This window comes from Cylas formicarius, unplaced genomic scaffold (genome assembly GCF_029955315.1).
Source record: "Cylas formicarius isolate icCylForm1 unplaced genomic scaffold, icCylForm1.1 PGA_scaffold_10__41_contigs__length_53128322, whole genome shotgun sequence".
Taxonomy (NCBI): Eukaryota; Metazoa; Arthropoda; class Insecta; order Coleoptera; family Brentidae; genus Cylas; species Cylas formicarius.
The window spans coordinates 30,218,596-30,237,458 of NW_026844214.1; the positions used below are offsets into that span (position 1 = coordinate 30,218,596).

Below are 18,863 nucleotides of genomic sequence, written 5' to 3' on the forward strand. Positions count from 1 at the left end.
CCTGAGTATTCCATATAAGCCATGCAGCCTAAGTTATAATACAGTTTATTTTTTCGAAGTTGGCTGATTTTGTTGTCCACGTAAACGATTGACTATATTTGGTTAAAATAAACTCAACTATAATAGCTTCTCAATCTGATGTAGTTAATTATGAAGTGTCATTATGAAATATTGGCTGTGTCGCTGAATGCAGATGCTGCAGAAATTAAAACGGCTTACAGGAAATTGGCACTGAAATGGCACCCTGACAAAAATCTGGACAACGCAGAGTATGCAAAAGAACAATTTCAATGTGTTCAGCAAGCATATGAAGTGTTAAGCGATAAACAGGAGCGTGTATGGTATGATAAACATAAGGAAGAAATTTTGAGGAGAACTAGTTCCCAATATCTGGAAAATAGTCTGGATGTGTATCAGTTCTTTACAACATCCTGTTTCCGAGGTTATGGAGATGATGAAAATGGTTTTTATACTGTATATCGAAAAGTTTTTGAACTAATTGCTAATGAAGATATCAAATTCATGAATAAGGATGAATTTATTGAAGTTCCCACTTTTGGAAATTCAACAAGTGATTACACTAGTGTTGTAAATCCTTTCTACATTTTTTGGTTGGGTTACTCAACTAAGAAAACTTATTCTTGGTTAGACCCTTGTGACATTGAGCAAGGTAATACTAATTAATTTATTCAATACCAAAAATAATTTGATGACATTATTTTAGCTAAAGGTAACCGAAAAGTATCTAAAATTTTTGACAAAGAAAATCAAAAAGTTCGTCAAAAGGCAAGACAAGAGAGAAATGAAGAAATACGTAATTTGGTTGCCTTTGTTAAAAAAAGAGACAAAAGAGTCCAAGCTAATAAAAAGGAAGTGGAAGCCAAATCATTGAAAAACAAAAAGAGGCAGCAAGTATTAAATAGACAAAAAAGATTGGAATGGAAAAAATTATGTGAGGATGAAAATCAGGCAGATTGGACCAAATTTGAAAATGTTAAATCGGAGTTAGAAGAGATAGAAAAACATTTAGATAGAGAATTTGGTACTTTAGTTACAAGTTCGGATGGAGACGCTGACGACCAAATAAACAATTTGTACTGTATAGGATGTAATAAAATATTTAAAAACATTAAAGCTTTTGAAAATCACGAATTTAGTAAAAAACATAAACAGAATATGAAAATATTGAAACAAATCATGTGTGAGGAAAGCTTAAACTATTCAGATAATTTTGATGACAACATTCAAACTACACAACTTGATGATGCTAATTCAGTTTTTTCAGAATTAAATGATCACGGAAAGATAAAACAAAGGAAACACAAACAGAAAAAAAATAGTCCGGAGGAGCCTAAAGCAAGTGTTGCAGATGTTAATAGACATAGTAATAAAAAAATGCCCATTTTAGCAACATTGTCATACAATGGCGAAGTTGATGATGAAAATAAAATAGAAAAGAATAAATCCTGCACAAATAATATTAATAAAAATATGTCAAGAGAAGATGTGCAAAGGCAATATAATAAAAATAAAGGTAAAAAGGGGTCAAAGAAAGCTGCCATATTTGAGTTAACAGATATCGATTTACATCATTGTTGTTTAACCTGCAACTCAAATTTTACTTCTAAAAACAAGTTGTTTGAGCATTTGAGGAACATGGGACATGAAGTATGTGTACCCCTGAAAAATGCAAAATGTCACAAATAGCACTGAAATATACAACTACTGTCTGTGTTTTGCCTTTTTTTTTTAATTAAAAAGTTCCGATAACCTGCATATTGATATTATCCCTTATGTTTTCAATATAAGTAATTTCTTAGGGAAATATTAAATTTAATTGAACCAAAATTTGACAAATATGAAATTACTTTTATATAGTGTGATTTGCATCATAATTATAGGGCTATAACCAACTTGCCTTTAAAGTAAAAAGTCACTACTAAATACAGGGTGCCCCACCCGGAACTTCATCGATCTGTCGAATAAAATTTTATGTCCGGTTTCGTGATTGTGTTCGGCAACTGCTAATGAGTATATTTGTTTTAGTCTTAAGGCTCTTTCATGTTCTGTGAGCCTAGTTGATATTTTTTGTCCTGTCTTTCCAATGTATTCTTTGCCGCATATGCATGGAATGCTCTAAACTGGCATCGCAAATGGAATTTGCCGAATCGAAGATGAAAGATTTTTGGTTAGAAAATCTGGCTTTGAGTGATGTTTTGAATGTAAGGAAGGACCACAGTTTGCAAGTGTAGGATCGCTTTCGGCTTCGTTGCTATTGGAAGGTTCTGGTGAAGTGTATTTTGTGATCGAACGCGTGATATCTGTCAGGACATCTTTATTGTGCAAATTATTAGAGAGAAGAGCAGAGGTCAGTGACTCGGGCTGAAATAGTTTTGGTTACCGATGATTTTTGGGTCGGACGGTGATGTGAACATGTGGTAACCCAAATAGCACAAAGACGTCCGTAAAACATCCTCGGGATATCTGACAGGACATGGCGTCTATCCTAGAGATATACTGTTTCAGCTAAGGGGCATCCTTAAGACGTCGCAAGGATATACGATGTTACTAATATCAGATGCCTATGTCCGTAGGACGTTTGTTAGGACATACTAAGGATATCCAGTTATACTAGTTCAGATATGGTTAGTATATCCGACTGTGAGGATATAGGATCTTATATAGATATACCAGTGTACCTTACTTAATTACTAGGTTATTTCCAACAGCCTATTAGAAATGCTAGAAAGGTATGGTCCAGTAGTCCAATTGGTTGTACGACTATAAAAATTCTATCCCAGTATTTGGTACTCGCGTGTGATGGAATTAACCTATTGGGTATGGTTGGTGAAGTCATCACTGGAATAGCAGGTGATATTTGAAATGCACAAGTTTTTTCCAATTAATATTTAATGTTTAATTTTGCTTTTTATGGTAAAAGTGAAGGACTGCCGATTCATACTATTTTTTGTTCTATTGTAGATATGAAAAAATTGTAGGTATATAATATAGCAAAAATATCGAACAACCTAACCTAAAGTATTTTAAAAATAGAGTAAGATACTATATCATGAACTAAACTCTCAAGAATAACTAATATTTGACAGGTTTTGTGTCATTCTTTGATGAAAGTAGCTTTTTTCAGCCAGCTATTTAATTCTAACATTGTTTTGATGTTTGTGATGTGTGTGCCTTCTTATCTGCATCCCAAAATATTTTAGTTTTGAAAAACCCAGGTTTTATTTAAAAAAAATAAAAAGAACGAGACTGGTATCATATGTTTAAAAAACAGATTTCAAAAATACCTACATCCGCCTTTTAAGTAAAGGTTTTATTTGACGCTGGTAGTACTCAAATGAAAGTGATCTTAGATACTAATCTCCACGATATATGTAGGTATACACTAATATATATACTATATATTAATCTCCACGATATATGTAGGTATACACTTACGTATTTCATACTATCGAGCGCAAAAAAAAACTAGAACATATATGACTTTTCAGTTTGACAGTAAAGTAGTCCTATTTTCATGCAATATTTTTTTTCTACTCCCGTCTGTAAAATACCTAATTACACACCGAGCGGCAAGCGTCACTTTACCACCTCAGTTTTGTTTCCCACTGATCCGAGCCACTTTAGACATTTCCGGGATTTTACCGCACAGGTCATGCCAGTGACTGTATTCGGTTTGGTTTGGCGAAAATGTACCCAAAAATTAACGGTTATAGAAAAAGTATAGTATGCAACACTTTCAGTAAACTTTTTAAGTCACTCATTTATTAAACACCCGCTCCGCTGGTGTCAAATAAACTCGTAAGTCAAATGCCGTTTACCGCACTTGTTGTATAATATACTATTGTCAACTTAAAAATTTTCCTAGTTTTTTTTGCTTTTGCTACTATCACCATGAAAACAAGATTGCTTTCGCAATCTCGTCGCTGCGCGGGGCGACTGCTCCGTGCTATGCGCTACGCAGTCTACGGCTTTGTATTTCAGAGAAGCCGCTAAGTGGCTTCTTGTCCTAGGAGAAAGCATTGTTTTTCTATCGTGCTCCTGCGGACCACGATGGAACTTTCGCAAAATGTAATTTTATTATGTTTGCACCCTGTATAAAGGATCGTTCATGTCTAGCCGAGTTTCAACATCACGGCAAACTTTTTTAAAAAATAAAACTTTTTATGAGTAATTGTGGTTTCCATTGATATTATTTCAAATAATCTGACTCCTTTATTGATGGATAAATACAAAAATTGTAGCACTTGATTGGATCGACACGTAGGACACAATATTAAATAATTGCTTTGTTTCACCTTCAAAATCCAAATATTACGTATTAATGCTTTGATGATGGCTTCGTGGTGAAACGAAATGTCGGATACAATTTTAAATCATTGCCAAGTCTTCAGCGCACCTCAAAACCCCCGGAACCACCTTCAAATGATAATTATTACGAATTAATGCCCTTAAGATGGCTTCCTGCTAAAACGAAACGTCGGACACAATTTTAAATTATTGCATCATCTTCAGCGCACCTCAAAACCCGGAAACACCCTGAAATTCGAATGAATGTTCTGAAGATGGCTTTCTGCTAAAACGAAACCTCGGACACAATTTTAAATTATTGCATCATTTTTAGTGCACCTCAAAACCCCCGGAATCACCTTCAAATTTGAATTACTACGAATTAATGCTCTGAAGATGGCTTCCTGCTAAAACGAAACGTCGGCCGCAATTTTAAATCATTGCATCGTCTTCAGCGCATCCAAAAAACTCCGGAATCACTTTCAAATTACAATTATTACGTATTAGTACTCTGAAGATGGCTTCCTGCTAAAACGAAACGTCGGACACAATTTTAAATCATTGCATCGTTTTCAGCGCATCTCACAACCCCCGGAATTTCCTTAAATTTTTTAAAATATTTTATGTTTCGATACCATTGTCATTAGCGACGTTATTCCAACGAAAATAATGTAATGAGTTATCGACGACATGCAGAGCTTACTATTTATAGGTAAACGCATAGACCAATAGGATTAAAGCTTAAGAAAATTGCACGTATAATCTCTGAACCAATCAAAATAAAGGATACAAATAAATCTCAAAGCCTACTCCTGTATTAGAAACCTTATTCTCAGAATATTTACATTTCTAGTGGTTTTTTCAAATACGTGCGTTGCTCCAATAAGGTCTATCCGCACATACTATAAAGTCCCCTCCAGCCCCCTCCATTTAATTGTAATTAAGCATTTTTTAAAAATTTGCAGCATCCGACAAAAAGCGTTCCCAATGGCAAACAATACAACTTGGATGAGACTTTTTAGTATCGTCGGATAGAGGAAGGACCAATGTGTATAACATATAAATTTTAAATTCTCAAAATTATAAATAAATAAGATTTAAAACATTCAAAATTGATCATTGATTTTTAAGCCGATTTTTCCATTTAAAATGAGATTTGAAAGTTATTTCTCAATCTATATTGATCCGAGAAAGTTGAAGTTTTTATGGAAGATACACAACAATGAGGTCCATCCGGGGATACTATAATGTCGCCCCCAACCCCCCCTTTTCGGTTAATATTTTCAATTTATTATTTTCATATTTATCATGTTTTTCTTCAAAAATTTTAGATTTTTAATTTTTTAAAATATATACTACGTTTCTCGGAGAAGATTGAAATTTTTTACCGAAGTTAGAGGTCAATGATGTCTATTCGTAAATACCATAAAGTCTGCCTCCAGCCCCCCCTATCATTAGTTAATATTCTCAATTTATTACGTTCATGGATATCATGACACTCCTCAAAAATTTTCATTTTCATTTTTTTAAAATACCTACGTTGCTTTGAAAAGATTGAATTTTTTTTTGAAGATGGAGGTCAATGAAATTATAAAGTCCTTCCCAGCTCCCACCATTTAATTATAAAAAATAATTAATACAATTTTTAAAAAAATTGCAGTCTCCTACAAAAACCGTTTCCGATTAAACCATACAACTTGAGTAAGATCTTTTGGTATCATTAAATAGAGAAAATACTAGAGTATATAACGTATAAATTTCAAATTCTTAAAACTATAAATAACGGAAATATAAAATATTTTATAAAAAAAATCCCTTTTTTGTCAATATTTTGTCTTCCGGAAGGACTAAGGAACTTATAATACAACTGACTATTTTTTTTGAATACCACCCCGAATAATATCGACCTCGATCCAAAATTTTCATGAACACTTGGACGTGATTTTTCCCAAAAATTTAAGTTTTTAATTTTTTAAAATACCTACGTTGTTCCGAGCAGGTTGAAATTTTTATGAAACCTGGAGGTCAATGAGGTATTCCCGCAGATACCATAAAGACAACCCCAGCCCGGTCGATTTAATTGTAATTAAACATTTTTTTAAAAATTTGCACCTTCTTACAAAAACCGTTCCCGACGGCAAACGTTACAATTTGTGTGAAACTTTTTGGTATTGTTGGATAGAGGAAGGACGTAGGTATATAACATATAAATTTCAATTTCTCACAGTTTAAAATAAACGAGATATAAATCATAAATTACGGACCTTCGATTTGTGAACTGGTATTTCAGATCAAAATGTGATTTCGAGGTAATGTTCCAAAAGTTTGCAAAATTTTGGCTAAAGGGGTTTCTGACGATCAGAAATCCGAATCGGCAACTACTTTTTGAAAATGTTGACATTTTATGACGATTTATGATTTTATTGATTAGGTTTTTCCAAATATCTCGCGCACTCTGTATAGTAAACGAAAGCTCTAAATCCGAAAATTGTAGATCTCGATACAGTTCATAATACGTTTTAAACCAAATTTTCCCATCTTTTACAGTTTTTTATTTACAGCTAATATTTTATACACGATAAAGGCAATTTACACGGTACTTTCGATATTTTGCCCATAACCGAGACACTATGTACATAATCGGAAAAATTACGGAATTAGAGATTAAAACTCTGAATCTCCCACGTTCCGTGGTAGATGATGAAGATATTTATCTAAAACAATGCAGCGCACCGTACGTCGTAATGGCCAGTGACGTCATCGCGTTTAAATTGAGTACGATTTTCACATGGATTTTTTCAAATATCTCGAGCAGCGTGTGTGAAAACCGTATATACAAAATTTGTAGCTCTCGATGCGGCCTATAAAACTGTTTAAACCAATTGGCCATATTTCTCACGAATTTTGATTTACGGCTAAGAATGTACTTTGGAAATTGACAATTTTCAGAGTCTTTCAGATTTTTGGCTATAATTAAAAAACCCTGTATATAATCGAAAAAATGCCCAAAATAAAGGTTATAGTCCTGGATCTTTTGCGTCTTTTGGTTCAAGAATTTTGTCGATCGGGTAAAGCGTTTTCGCGAAATGAATTTTTTTATGCAGCCCAAAATGACAAAATTTTTTTCTATAATTTTTAAAAAATATTTGCCGATTTCCGATTGTGCCTAGCTTCAAGGATTTGGGTGAGGGGTTGGACTTTTACCACCCTGCCAAATTTGAAGTCAATAGTTGCATTTTTCAATAAAACTCGACATATCTCAAACACCCTGTACAATACGCGAAAACCTTAAATACAAGGATTTTAGCCTACGGCCTACACTGTCATGTAGAAAAAGCAGTAGACCGGGTAACAGTGTAGTGTTACAGAATGAAGGTTTATGGGTATCCACATTCTGCATCTTCTCGTTCGTGAATTGTTTCGATCCTATAAACGGTTTTCGAGATATAGTCATTTTTTGGTTTTTTAAAAAACGTTTTTGAATTTTTAAAAATACTTCCCAATCACCCATCCCTCTCAATTTCAATAGGTTCTGTTAGGGGCCGGTCTCTACCCTCGTGGAAAATTTCAAGTCGATAGATTCAAATTTCGGACAATTATCGTGTTTTATAGCGAAGCCGAAAAATTGAAACAAAAGTGGCAAAACATCGGGCCGTGGTCGGATCGGGCTCAATATTGCGATTGTAGCACTTGATTGGATCGAAACATAGGACACAATATTAAATAATTGTTTTGTTTTCAGAATTCCTCAAGAATCATACAAACCACCTTCAAAATCCAATTATTACGAATTAATGCTTTTAAACCAAATTTTCCTGTCTTTTACAGTTTCTCATTTGCTTATAATATTTTACCCATGAAAACGGCAATTTTCAGGGTCTTTTAGTTTTTTGACCATAACCGATTATTACCGAAAATTACAGAATTAGAGATTAAAGCCCTGGATCTCCCACATTTCCTGGTAGATGAAGTTTTCCAATACAGCAAATGATTTTCGAGAGAATAATATTTAATTGGAACAATGATGCACACCGTACTTCGTAATAGTAAGTGACTTCATCGCGTCTAAATTGAGTGCGATTTTCACATGGATTTTTTCAAATATCTCGAGCAGTGTGTGTGATACAAGAAAACCGTAAATACAAAAATTGTAGTTCTCGATGTGGACTATAACACTGTTTAAACCAATTGGCTCTATTTTTGACAAATTTTGGTTTACGGCTAATAATTTGATTGCAAAAAGAACAATTTTCACAGTCTTTTAGATTTTTGTCTATAATTGAAAAAACTACGAACATTCTTGCGGCCCGCCCAATATATCCGCAAATAATAATAAATACGTGTGAGTAGCGTCCAACGATAGCCGAATGTAACCAAACACATGGTTTCAGTTCTCTGAACATTGTTTTGTACGATATACATGAATTACTGCAGGTAATAGGAATAATTTTGTTTTAATATTAATTATAACTTAATTCATAGTATTCTCATTTATTTATACAGTTATTCCGTTTCTCTGGTAAGTTAATGTTAACATTAATATTTTATTAAAATGTTTTTTTATACATTTTATTAAAATGTATTATTTTTTCTTAACAACAGCGTATTTATTCCAGCCCATTGTATTCAGTATGTCTGTATTAAAACCAAGTGGTAGTAAAATTAAACGAAAAATCATTGACGAACATAGGATATTCCAAGTAAAATGGGAATTAGAATACTTTTGCTGTGAAATAAAAGATAAAATAATGATATGTAAAAATACTATTAATGTACCAAAGTTATATAATATTAAACGTCATTACAAACAACACCAGTCAAAATATAACAATTATGAAGGATTAATGAGAGAAGAAAAGTTGAAAGAACTCAAATTAGGACTGAAAAAGCAACAGTTGATGTTTAGTAAAGTATTGCAAGAAAGTGAAGCGGCGGTACATGCAAGTTACGTCGTTTCCGAGTTGATGGCTAAACAGTCGAAGCCTTTTACTGACGGTGATTTCATCAAGGAATGCCTAATAAAAGCTGGAGAAATTATTTGTCCTGGAAATGTGAAGGCTTTTCAATCAATTTCATTGTCTCGAAATGCAGTTGCGGAAAAAATTACTGATTTAGCCGCCAATTTAAGTGATCAGATTAAAGCAAAAGCATCTAATTTCGAAAATTTCTCCATTGCCTGTGACGACAACACGGACTATAGTGGCAAAGCACAATTAGCAGTGTTTCTTCGTTCTTGTGACAAGAATTTTAACATTTTTGAGGAATTACTGGAATTAATACCGATGCCTGGTACTACCACAGGACAAGATATATTTACTTGTGTTTTTAAACTTCTGCAGAAATATGAGCTACCTTTGGCAAAATTAAATTCTGTCGCTACAGATGGCGCTCCATCAATGACCGGGAAAAACAAGGGCTTCGTCGCATTACTAAGAAAAAAAATTAGTGAAATTCACGGTTCAAACATTCATCATACGCATTGTATTATACATCAAGAAGTTCTATGCACGAAGGTAATAAACATGGAGAATGTTTTGTCATATATAAAAAAAGTTATAAATTTGATAAGATCTCGAGGCTTAAATCAGCGTCAATTCACTGCTTTCTTAAGCGACTTGGATAGTGAATATTCGGGTTTGTCCTACTATACCGAGGTACGTTGGTTATCTTGCTCCAAGATTCTCAAACAGTTCTGGGATTTGAAAGAAGAAATATGTCAATTTTTAAAAATGAAAAATCAAGACGTAAGTTTACTTTCCGATCCAATATGGATACAAGATTTATCTTTCCTAGTGGATATAACCAAACACTTAACCGATTTAAATTTATCGTTACAAGGGAAAGATCGTATTATTACGAAAATGTTTGACATAATTAAAGCATTCAAATGTAAATTAGTTCTTTGGGAAAAACAACTCAAAAATGAAGATTTGACACACTTCCCGACGTGCAGCATGAACAAAACGAGTTTAGATGATACTTGGTCATATCAAAAATACGCAGAAAAAATTGCAAATTTAATAGCTGAATTTGAAATGAGGTTTAACGATTTTAGGTCCCTCGAAGACAAATTTTTATTGTTTTCTTCGATTTTCTCAATAAGTATAGACTCAATACCAAGCCATATGCAAATGGAGGTGATCGATATTCAATGCGACTCAAATTTGAAAGAAAAATTCATTCAAGTGGGCGTGCCTGAATTACAAATATTTACCAGCCATATTTGAAAATACTCGAAAATTCGCATATGAAATTATTTCCATGTTTGGTAGTACTTATCGGTGCGAGCAGTTATTTTCAGTCATGAAAGGTAATAAGTCTCCTATTAGAAACCGTATCCATGATGCTCACCTTGGGTCACAATTTGTCCAGAAATAGGAAAGATAATAGCAGAGAAGAGATGTCAAGTATCAGGACGTAAACATTAAATTTTTCTTTTTCGTTTAAAAAAAAACAATATATATATATATATATATATATATATATATATATATATATATATATATATATATATATATATATATATATATATATATATATATATATATATATATATATATATATATATATATATATATATATATATATATATATATATATATATATATATATATATATATATATTCTCACGTATTGATTCACGGATGGTAAAATGTGATGACACTATATTCCGGGATATCATCCGTTCGCTCGTTGAACTCCGGCTGGAATCCTGCATCCGACTGGAATCCTGCCAATCCCGCATCCGACTGGAATCCTGCCAATCCTGCATCCGACTGGAATCCTGCAGACGTTTCGCCAAAATCTCACTTGGCATCTTCAATGCTCGCGCTCCGTGTTCGAAGTGTTTTCGGAGCGCGGGCATTGAAGATGCCAAGTGAGATTTTGGCGAAACGTCTGCAGGATTCCAGTCGGATGCAGGATTCCAGCCGGAGTTCAACGAGCGAACGGATGATATCCCGGAATATAGTGTCATCATATATATATATATATATATATATATATATATATATATATATATATATATATATATATATATTCTCATGTATTGATTCACGGATGGAAAAATGTGATGACACTATATTCCGGGATATCATCCGTTCACTCGTTGAACTCGGAGCGCGAAACGGTTTCTGTAGGAGGCAAATTTTTTTTATAAAATAATTAATTACGAGTAAATGGAGATGGTTTGAGTGGATTTTATAGTATCTGCTGATAAAGCTTCGGGAAGATATTAAAAAAATGGGGGGTTGTTTAATTCTAAGTTTCTTAGCTACTCCGGGAGACAAAATATTGGTCACAAAAATTTCAATTTTTCAAAAAAATGTAGATAGTTTATAGACATTTACAAAAAATAATTACAAATTCTAATTTCTCGTCTTGGGAACCCCCCTATGCAGAATTTTATCCACATTTGAGAAATCCGAAAATCCCATTTTGGGCTGAAAAATCGGAACGAAAAACGGTGATTAATTTTATAAGTTTATGCGTTATATACTTTGGTCCTTTCTCTACCTGCCAGAACTAAAAAGTCTTATCCAAGTTGTACCGTTTGCCGTCGGGAACGGTTCATGTGGGACGCTGCAATTTTTCAATAAATGCTTCATGGTATCGGCGGCAAGACCTCATCGACCTCCATCTTCCATAAAAATTTCTACCTTCTCGGAGCAACGTAGATATCTTTGTACGGGTTTCTTTCTGTAAATACGTATTTTGTTATTTTGCAACAGTGGCAACAGTGCGCGGCTTATAAAAGGACAGTGTGCCCGTGTTCCGAAAAAGGGTTGACCAGACTTGTTTATATCTTCGTATAGGCAGGTTGTTGTAATAGGCGCTAAGGTGCCAGTGAAATTATGTTGTTCATTTGGCAAATAAATTAATAGACAGTCCATAGATTTCTAATTTTTTAAAAAGGGATTCGCTCAGCGTTGCACTCATCAAAACATTGGTCCTTCGAAACGGATATTACGCAGATTCATTCAAGTATCCAAGTCTACACACACAAGGCTAAAAACTTAAGTTGACACGGCATCCATACACACAAGAAGATTCAAGCAAGCTTACGGGACCTACGTTCTCTCAAAGGAATTAAGGAACACGCAATCTCAAGGTAGCTCACACACACAACGAGAGAAAACGTAAATCGCATCCTTTATTTTATCCATTTATTCATATATATATATATATATATATATATATATATATATATATATATATATATATATATATATATATATATACAGGGTTTTTCATTTAAAACTCCGCACGCCAATAAGTCCAAATCGAAAAGAAATATTTAATTTATGTAAAAAGTAGTCAAAGTGTGGGGTCAAGTAGATATTTCCTAAAGTTTAAAAAATTCGACGCCTGCAAAGAACTGGGCGTCGCGACGCGTCAAAAAATTATTCGATTGCAGAGACTTTGGAAATACGCGTATACAAAAGTACATATTATTTAAAAACTTTTTTGTTATTTACTCAAACTTATTTACTTTACCCGTTTCTAAGTTATACCGATTTAAAGTAAACATTTCTTGATTAATAAAAAATGTGATTAACGCTTATTTTTACAAGTATGCCATGAATGTAGTTACTATGGCAACCATTGTTATCGCAGTTGTTTTAAGTGCAATTACAAACGTAAGTTGTTATTGCTGTATCAAAAAATTGTCACAAGAAATATCCAAATTTGGTCGGTTTTAAAAAAAAAACTAAGAATTATGTGAAAATGGTGCAATTTAGCAATGAGGAAAAAGTAGACATGTTACTGGTGTTTGGAGAATGCAGATGCAATTGTAGAGAAGCAAAAAGAGTTTACGCACGGCGTTATCCGCATAGAAGAGTCCCCGATGCAAAAACCTTTTCAAGTTTATGTAAAAACTTAAGAGAATATGGCAGCTTCATAAAACCTAAAAGAGATAGGAACAGGACGGCTACAAAACAATTCAGCAGGTTGATAATAACCCCAAGATATCCCTATCAGAGATAAAAGAAAATACCGGTGTTACCATAAGTTCTTCGTGGAGAATTCTACATAGAAACTCTTTTTACCCGTACAAAAGTAAACTAGTTCATAAACTAGAACCAGGCGATTATGCTAGAAGAATGTATTTCTTAGCGTCATTGTCCGATTTGTATAGCCAAGATGCAAATTTTCTCTCGAAAATTTTATGGGGCGACGAAAGTCGATTTCAAAATAATGGAATCGTTAATAGACACAACTGTCGTTTTTGGTCCGAAAACCATCCTCGTTGGATTACAGAAAGAGGTAACCAACGAATTTTTAGTATCAATGTTTGGTGCGGCATATTAAATGGATTCCTTATTGGACCTTACTTTTACGAAGGATCTTTAAATGCAGATCGCTATTTAAAATTTCTTCAAACTACACTTCCGGAACTATTAGAAGAAGTGCCTCTTGACACTAGAATGAATATGTGGCTACAGCAGAATGGAGCGCCTGCACATAATGCCCAAATAGTAACGAGGCATTTGAACCGAGAATATCCCAATAGATGGTTTGGTACTAATGGACCGGTAAGGTGGCCGGCGAGGTCCCCGGACATTACACCACCAGATTATTTTCTTTGGAGCTACCTAAAAAACGTTATCTATGAAGAACCTATCGAAGATATGGCTGATCTCATTACCAAAATTAGTGCAGCGTGTGCCGCTATCACAAGAAGGACTCTCCTACAAGTGACCCAAGCTCACCTGTTAAAAGTTTTTGATAGTGTTCGAGCAGATGGACATAATTTTGAACAAAATTTTTGAAATGTCTTATTATGTGGTTAATTGCAATAATAATTTTGGTTATTAACTTGTAGGTATTTTACTGTTTTTTCATTTATTTATCATGTTATCAGAACTAAATCGATAAAAAATAATAAATAAAATCATACTAAAATAGTTGAAATCTATTGTTTGTAATTGCACTTAAAACAACTGCGACAACAATGGTTGCCATAATAACTAACATTCATGGCATACTTGTAAAAATAAGCGTTAATCACATTTTTTATTAATCAAAAAATGTTTACTTTAAATCGGTATAACTTAGAAACGGGTAAAGTAAATAAGTTTGAGTAAATAACAAAAAAGTTTTTAAATAATATGTACTTTTGTATGCGCGTATTTCCAAAGTCTCTGCAATCGAATAATTTTTCGACCCGTCGCGACGCCCAGCTCTTTGCAGGCGTCGAATTTTTTAAACTTTAGGAAATATCTACTTGACCCCACACTTCGACTACTTTTTACATAAATTAAATATTATATATATATATATATATATATATATATATATATATATATATATATATATATATATATATATATATATATATATATATATATATATATATATATATATATATATATATATATATATATATATATATATATATATATAAAATTCGAGAACTCGAATTAAAACTCACTGGTCTCAAATCTACCTTAACAAAATTCTGTAACTTTTTACAAGGTTTTGTGGACATTCACTCGTAGTAGATATCTCAGAACTAACTTTAGGACTTGAAAAAACAGAGAATATTTTACAAAGTTTTGAATACATGCAATTCCAAATAGAACTTCTAACGGGTGAAATGACACCCCAAGAAGACGTACGCACAGAATGTGATAATAAATATTTCAAAGCTATATCAGACGCACGATCGATTATCGCGAAACATCAAACACTTGCCGTCGACAGCAGCGCGGCCGGCAATCGTCAATCGCAAGACGATGTCCAGAGTTCTTTTCAGGGCGTTGCGGATATTTCGAGTTCAATTAAGTAATTAAGTTAATCTTGTCGAATTTCACGGAACATATAGTCAATGGCTAGCATTTTCCGACATTTTTAAGTCTCTTGTACATCCCAATGATCAACTTAACACCCAAAAATTTATTTACTTACGCTCTTACTGGCGATAATTATGCCACTGCATGGGAAATGTTAAAAGATCGCTATGAAAACAAAAAATTGATTATTCACACACACGTTAATGCCATTTTCAATCTAAATGCAATTAAAGAAGAATCTCACTCGCAATTAAGAATGCTCATTGACAATTTCAATAAACACATACGTGCGTTAATGAGGCAACCGACTGATTCTTGGAACACTTTATTAGTACAAATTTTATCTTCAAAAGTTGATACCGCCACCAAAGGTGAATGGGAACTCGAAATGTCCTATAATTTTGCAATTAACTGATTTTTTAACAAAACGATGTCAATTTTTGGAAACAATTGGCGACAAAATTCTAAGAAAATCAAATTTAAAAATTGGAAAGTCACTATCTTACGTTGTAACGTCAAAAACATCTTGCGCTTTTTGTAAACAAAATCATTTCAGTTATAACTGCGAACAAATCAATAAAATGCCGAGAGACGAACTTTGCGCGGAGGTAAGAAAAAACAGGTTGTGTTTGAACTGTTTACGGCCAAATCATTCACAGCAACAATGTAAATCCGGTAATTGCAAACACTGCGGTAGAAAACATCATTCCTTACTGCATATTTTTAGTGAAAAATTAGAAAAAGAGAGGGAGAGCGCGCGCACGTGCGAGGAAGAACGTGCTTAACGTTTTCGCGTTCGAACTTGGCATCGATAGCACGCCGATAGTGTTGAACCCCCAAAAGAAAAAAACTATTGACTCCCTCCGCATTGCGTGTGCCTGTGAACCACCTCCGCCGTACCGAGACCGTGATCCTCAAGATCGGAGAGGAGCTGCTATTGGGGCCCCAGTCCAGCGAGACAGCAGCGACAAGAGGTTAGTGCCGTCTCTACCGCCACGACCACGTCTTGCGGGCTCTGCTTAAAAAAAAAATACAGTCCGCTTTAAATTAACCTCAGGGTCGCGACGACCCATTTTGATCCTTCGACCGGGATGCCGGATGTTTCGCGCTTTCTATATTTTCAATATTTTACATGCTCATTTTCTGCATCATATAAAAGTCATAGTGTTCGCTTGGCGTATTTCGTTCAAAACATTTATTTGCGGGTAGGTACATAAATGCATCAATAGGTTAAATCCTCCGGCATATCGAAAGTTTTTTTGTTGGTAGATCCATATATAGATTATAAAAACAAGTGTTTGGGCGCACGGTTTGACCAAGGCCTACGATATCGCATTACGACCGTAGTGTTAATAACTTTTCAAAAAATTATCAAATAAAAAACGTTGGTTACTCCGCTTTGGTTTCTTTAACAAATAATAACAGAGTCGGTATTTGCCATTTTTTTGTTACATTTCCTGTCGATTAGTACTACTTACGTAGCCGTTTATTTTTTGGTGTCTAGTTCTTTTACAATTTAATTCGAAATGACCGAAAAATTGAAAAGGCTCGTAATGAAATGCACTGCTGCTCTTAATCGGTTAAAGGAAACCTACGAGGTCGGGGTAAAGGTCGAGACCGATCCTTCAAAAAAAGTTCAATTTTTGGTTCGTGCCGATGAGTGTGACGAAATGTACGGTGAATTCGGCAAGTCTCATAATTCCGTAATTATGTTGCTTGCCGATGACGCGGAATTCGAGGAACACGATGCCGTCTCTACCCTCACGACCACGTCTTGCGGGCTCTGCTTAAAAAAAAATTACAGTCCGCTTTAAATTAACCTCAGTGTCGCGACGACCCAACCATTATATTTTAACATTTAAACATTAGAGAACACTTAGTAACGAATCCGGTGTTTATTTGAACGACATATTCCACATTTTGGTGCCGAAACCCGGGAAGTGTTTGAGTATTGGAATTAACTTGGAACGAAATAATATTTGGAAAATGGAATCAAAAAACGACGTGTCTTTACGTAAAAATTATCGCGGGCAATTAACGAAGTTGTGCAAGGCCGGAGATGAGGCCGTAAATTCAGCAGAATCTTCACCGGACGAACTCTCAGTTTTGTGTGAAAAAATTAAACTTCTAAGAGTGACTTTGAACGAACTGAACGCGAAAATCGTGCCGATGTTAGAGGACAATTTCATCGAAATGGAATGTGACAAAGTGACAGAATATGACATTAACGCAGATCGAACGGAAAGCAGCTGCAGAACGTGGGAATTGGATACATGCGAGACCCTCAGGATATCTCTCCGATTCCAGAAATGAGTATTGGTAACGTACAATCCCAAACCAATCAGAAATCGGTAAGATTACCCAAACTTGATTTATTAAAATTTAACGACGACCTGGAAGCATGGCCAGCTTTCTGGGAGCAATACAGTCAAGCTATACATAATAATTCTGAGCTAAGTATGAACTGCAAATTTACTTATTTGAAGTCGCTTTTAGCGAGTAAGGCGGCTCTAACGATTTCGGGCCTAACATCTAGTGAAAACTCATATAATGATGCAATCGATTTATTAAAATCGGAGTACGGACAAGCGGAAAGAATTATTGACTGTTACGTGCAAAAATTATGCGGTATTGCGTCGGTAAAATACGACAAAGATGTTAGTGGATTACGTTGCTTGTACAACACGGCTTCTTCAATAACGTGCTCGGTGGAATCATTGGGCATATCAGCTGATCAGTATGGTTTAATGTTCAAATCCATGATTTTTAAAGTTTTACCGTACAATTTGCGAGTTCAGTTTAATAAAATTAAAATACAGAGTTTTTCTAACGAAACTGAATCTTCAAATGTGTGTCGGTTAACGCAGAGTTGGGCTCAGTGAACTATAAAAAACAGATCGCAGATTTATTAAATTTTATTGTTTAAGTACTTATATTAGTTTGACGGATAAAAAGAAACTTTTGCAGGACAGTAACAGATGTTTTCGTTGTACTGGGCAAAAGCATAGGTCAAAATTTTGCAAAACAAAAGACATAACGTGCAAAAAGTGTAAAGGGCGACATGTTACTGCCTTATGCGACCCTTCATACAAACCAAAAACAAAAAATGAAAGTCAAAATGAACGTAACGACAGCTCTAAAGAACAAGCAGCTGTAACTGTATTTTCTGCAGGACGTCTCGAAAATGTGTATCTACAAACTGCGTGTGTCTTTGTAAAATCGAATGAAGATAAAAAAGAAGTATTATTACGGGCGGTTTTTGATGCAGGATGCCAATTAACTTATATAAAACAATATGTTTCACGGCAACTCAACCTACCAATTATCGGAAAGCACAAGATTTCAATTTGTGTCTTCGGAAGTTCGCAACGCGGTGTTGCCAAACTGTGCAATAAAGTTGAAGTTGTTGTAAAGAGTCAGTATTCAGATAAGTTAATTACAATACATGCAGTTGAAGCTCCCGAAATATGCTTCGATTCGATTAACCCCCATTCTCTTACCGATCCAGTTATCGAAGATTTTGCAAAACAAAATCAGTTAGTGGATATTCAGACAATGCCTTTAGAAGCAGCAGGAATATCGTTGCTTATCGGTAGCGAAAATTATTGGATCTTGGAGCTATAAAAACTAAAGTAGGGTGGACTATTCACGGTGCAAGAAAGTCTAACTAAATCAAAGAAGGAGATGTTGTACTTTTACAAGACCAGGACAGACCGCGTTTGACCTGGAAGCTCGTGGGAGTTACTCAGACATTTCAAG

At 34.4% G+C, this 18,863-nt stretch overlaps 1 protein-coding gene and 1 long non-coding RNA gene across 5 annotated transcripts in view; both read left to right on the forward strand.

The window, feature by feature from the left end:
• Window positions 1–1,728, forward strand: LOC132703015 (dnaJ homolog subfamily C member 21-like). Its single transcript, XM_060672023.1, has 2 exons — window positions 1–670; window positions 725–1,728. The coding sequence occupies exons 1-2, from the start codon at window positions 151–153 to the stop codon at window positions 1,705–1,707; spliced, it is 1,503 nt and encodes a 500-aa protein (XP_060528006.1). The 5' UTR covers window positions 1–150; the 3' UTR covers window positions 1,708–1,728.
• A 274-nt stretch (window positions 1,729–2,002) lies between these two features.
• The window catches only part of LOC132707562 (uncharacterized), a 44,954-nt gene continuing 28,093 nt past the window's right edge, over window positions 2,003–18,863 (forward strand). For 3 of the 4 annotated variants that reach the window (XR_009619747.1, XR_009619750.1, XR_009619749.1), the window contains exons 1-5: window positions 2,003–2,645; window positions 2,716–2,871; window positions 12,223–12,418; window positions 15,661–15,779; window positions 15,832–16,078. This is a non-coding gene — a long non-coding RNA (uncharacterized LOC132707562). The remainder of the gene's footprint in view (window positions 2,646–2,715; window positions 2,872–12,222; window positions 12,419–15,660; window positions 15,780–15,831; window positions 16,079–18,863) is intronic. The other variant, XR_009619748.1, reaches the window with a different exon arrangement.

Excerpts from the sequence above, each read along its gene's own strand:
- LOC132703015 (XM_060672023.1), top strand. The coding sequence starts at position 151 with ATGAAGTGTCATTATGAAATATTGGCTGTGTCGCTGAATGCAGATGCT. Across the intron at positions 671-724 it reads CCCTTGTGACATTGAGCAAG|CTAAAGGTAACCGAAAAGTA; the intron begins GTAATACTAATT and ends ACATTATTTTAG.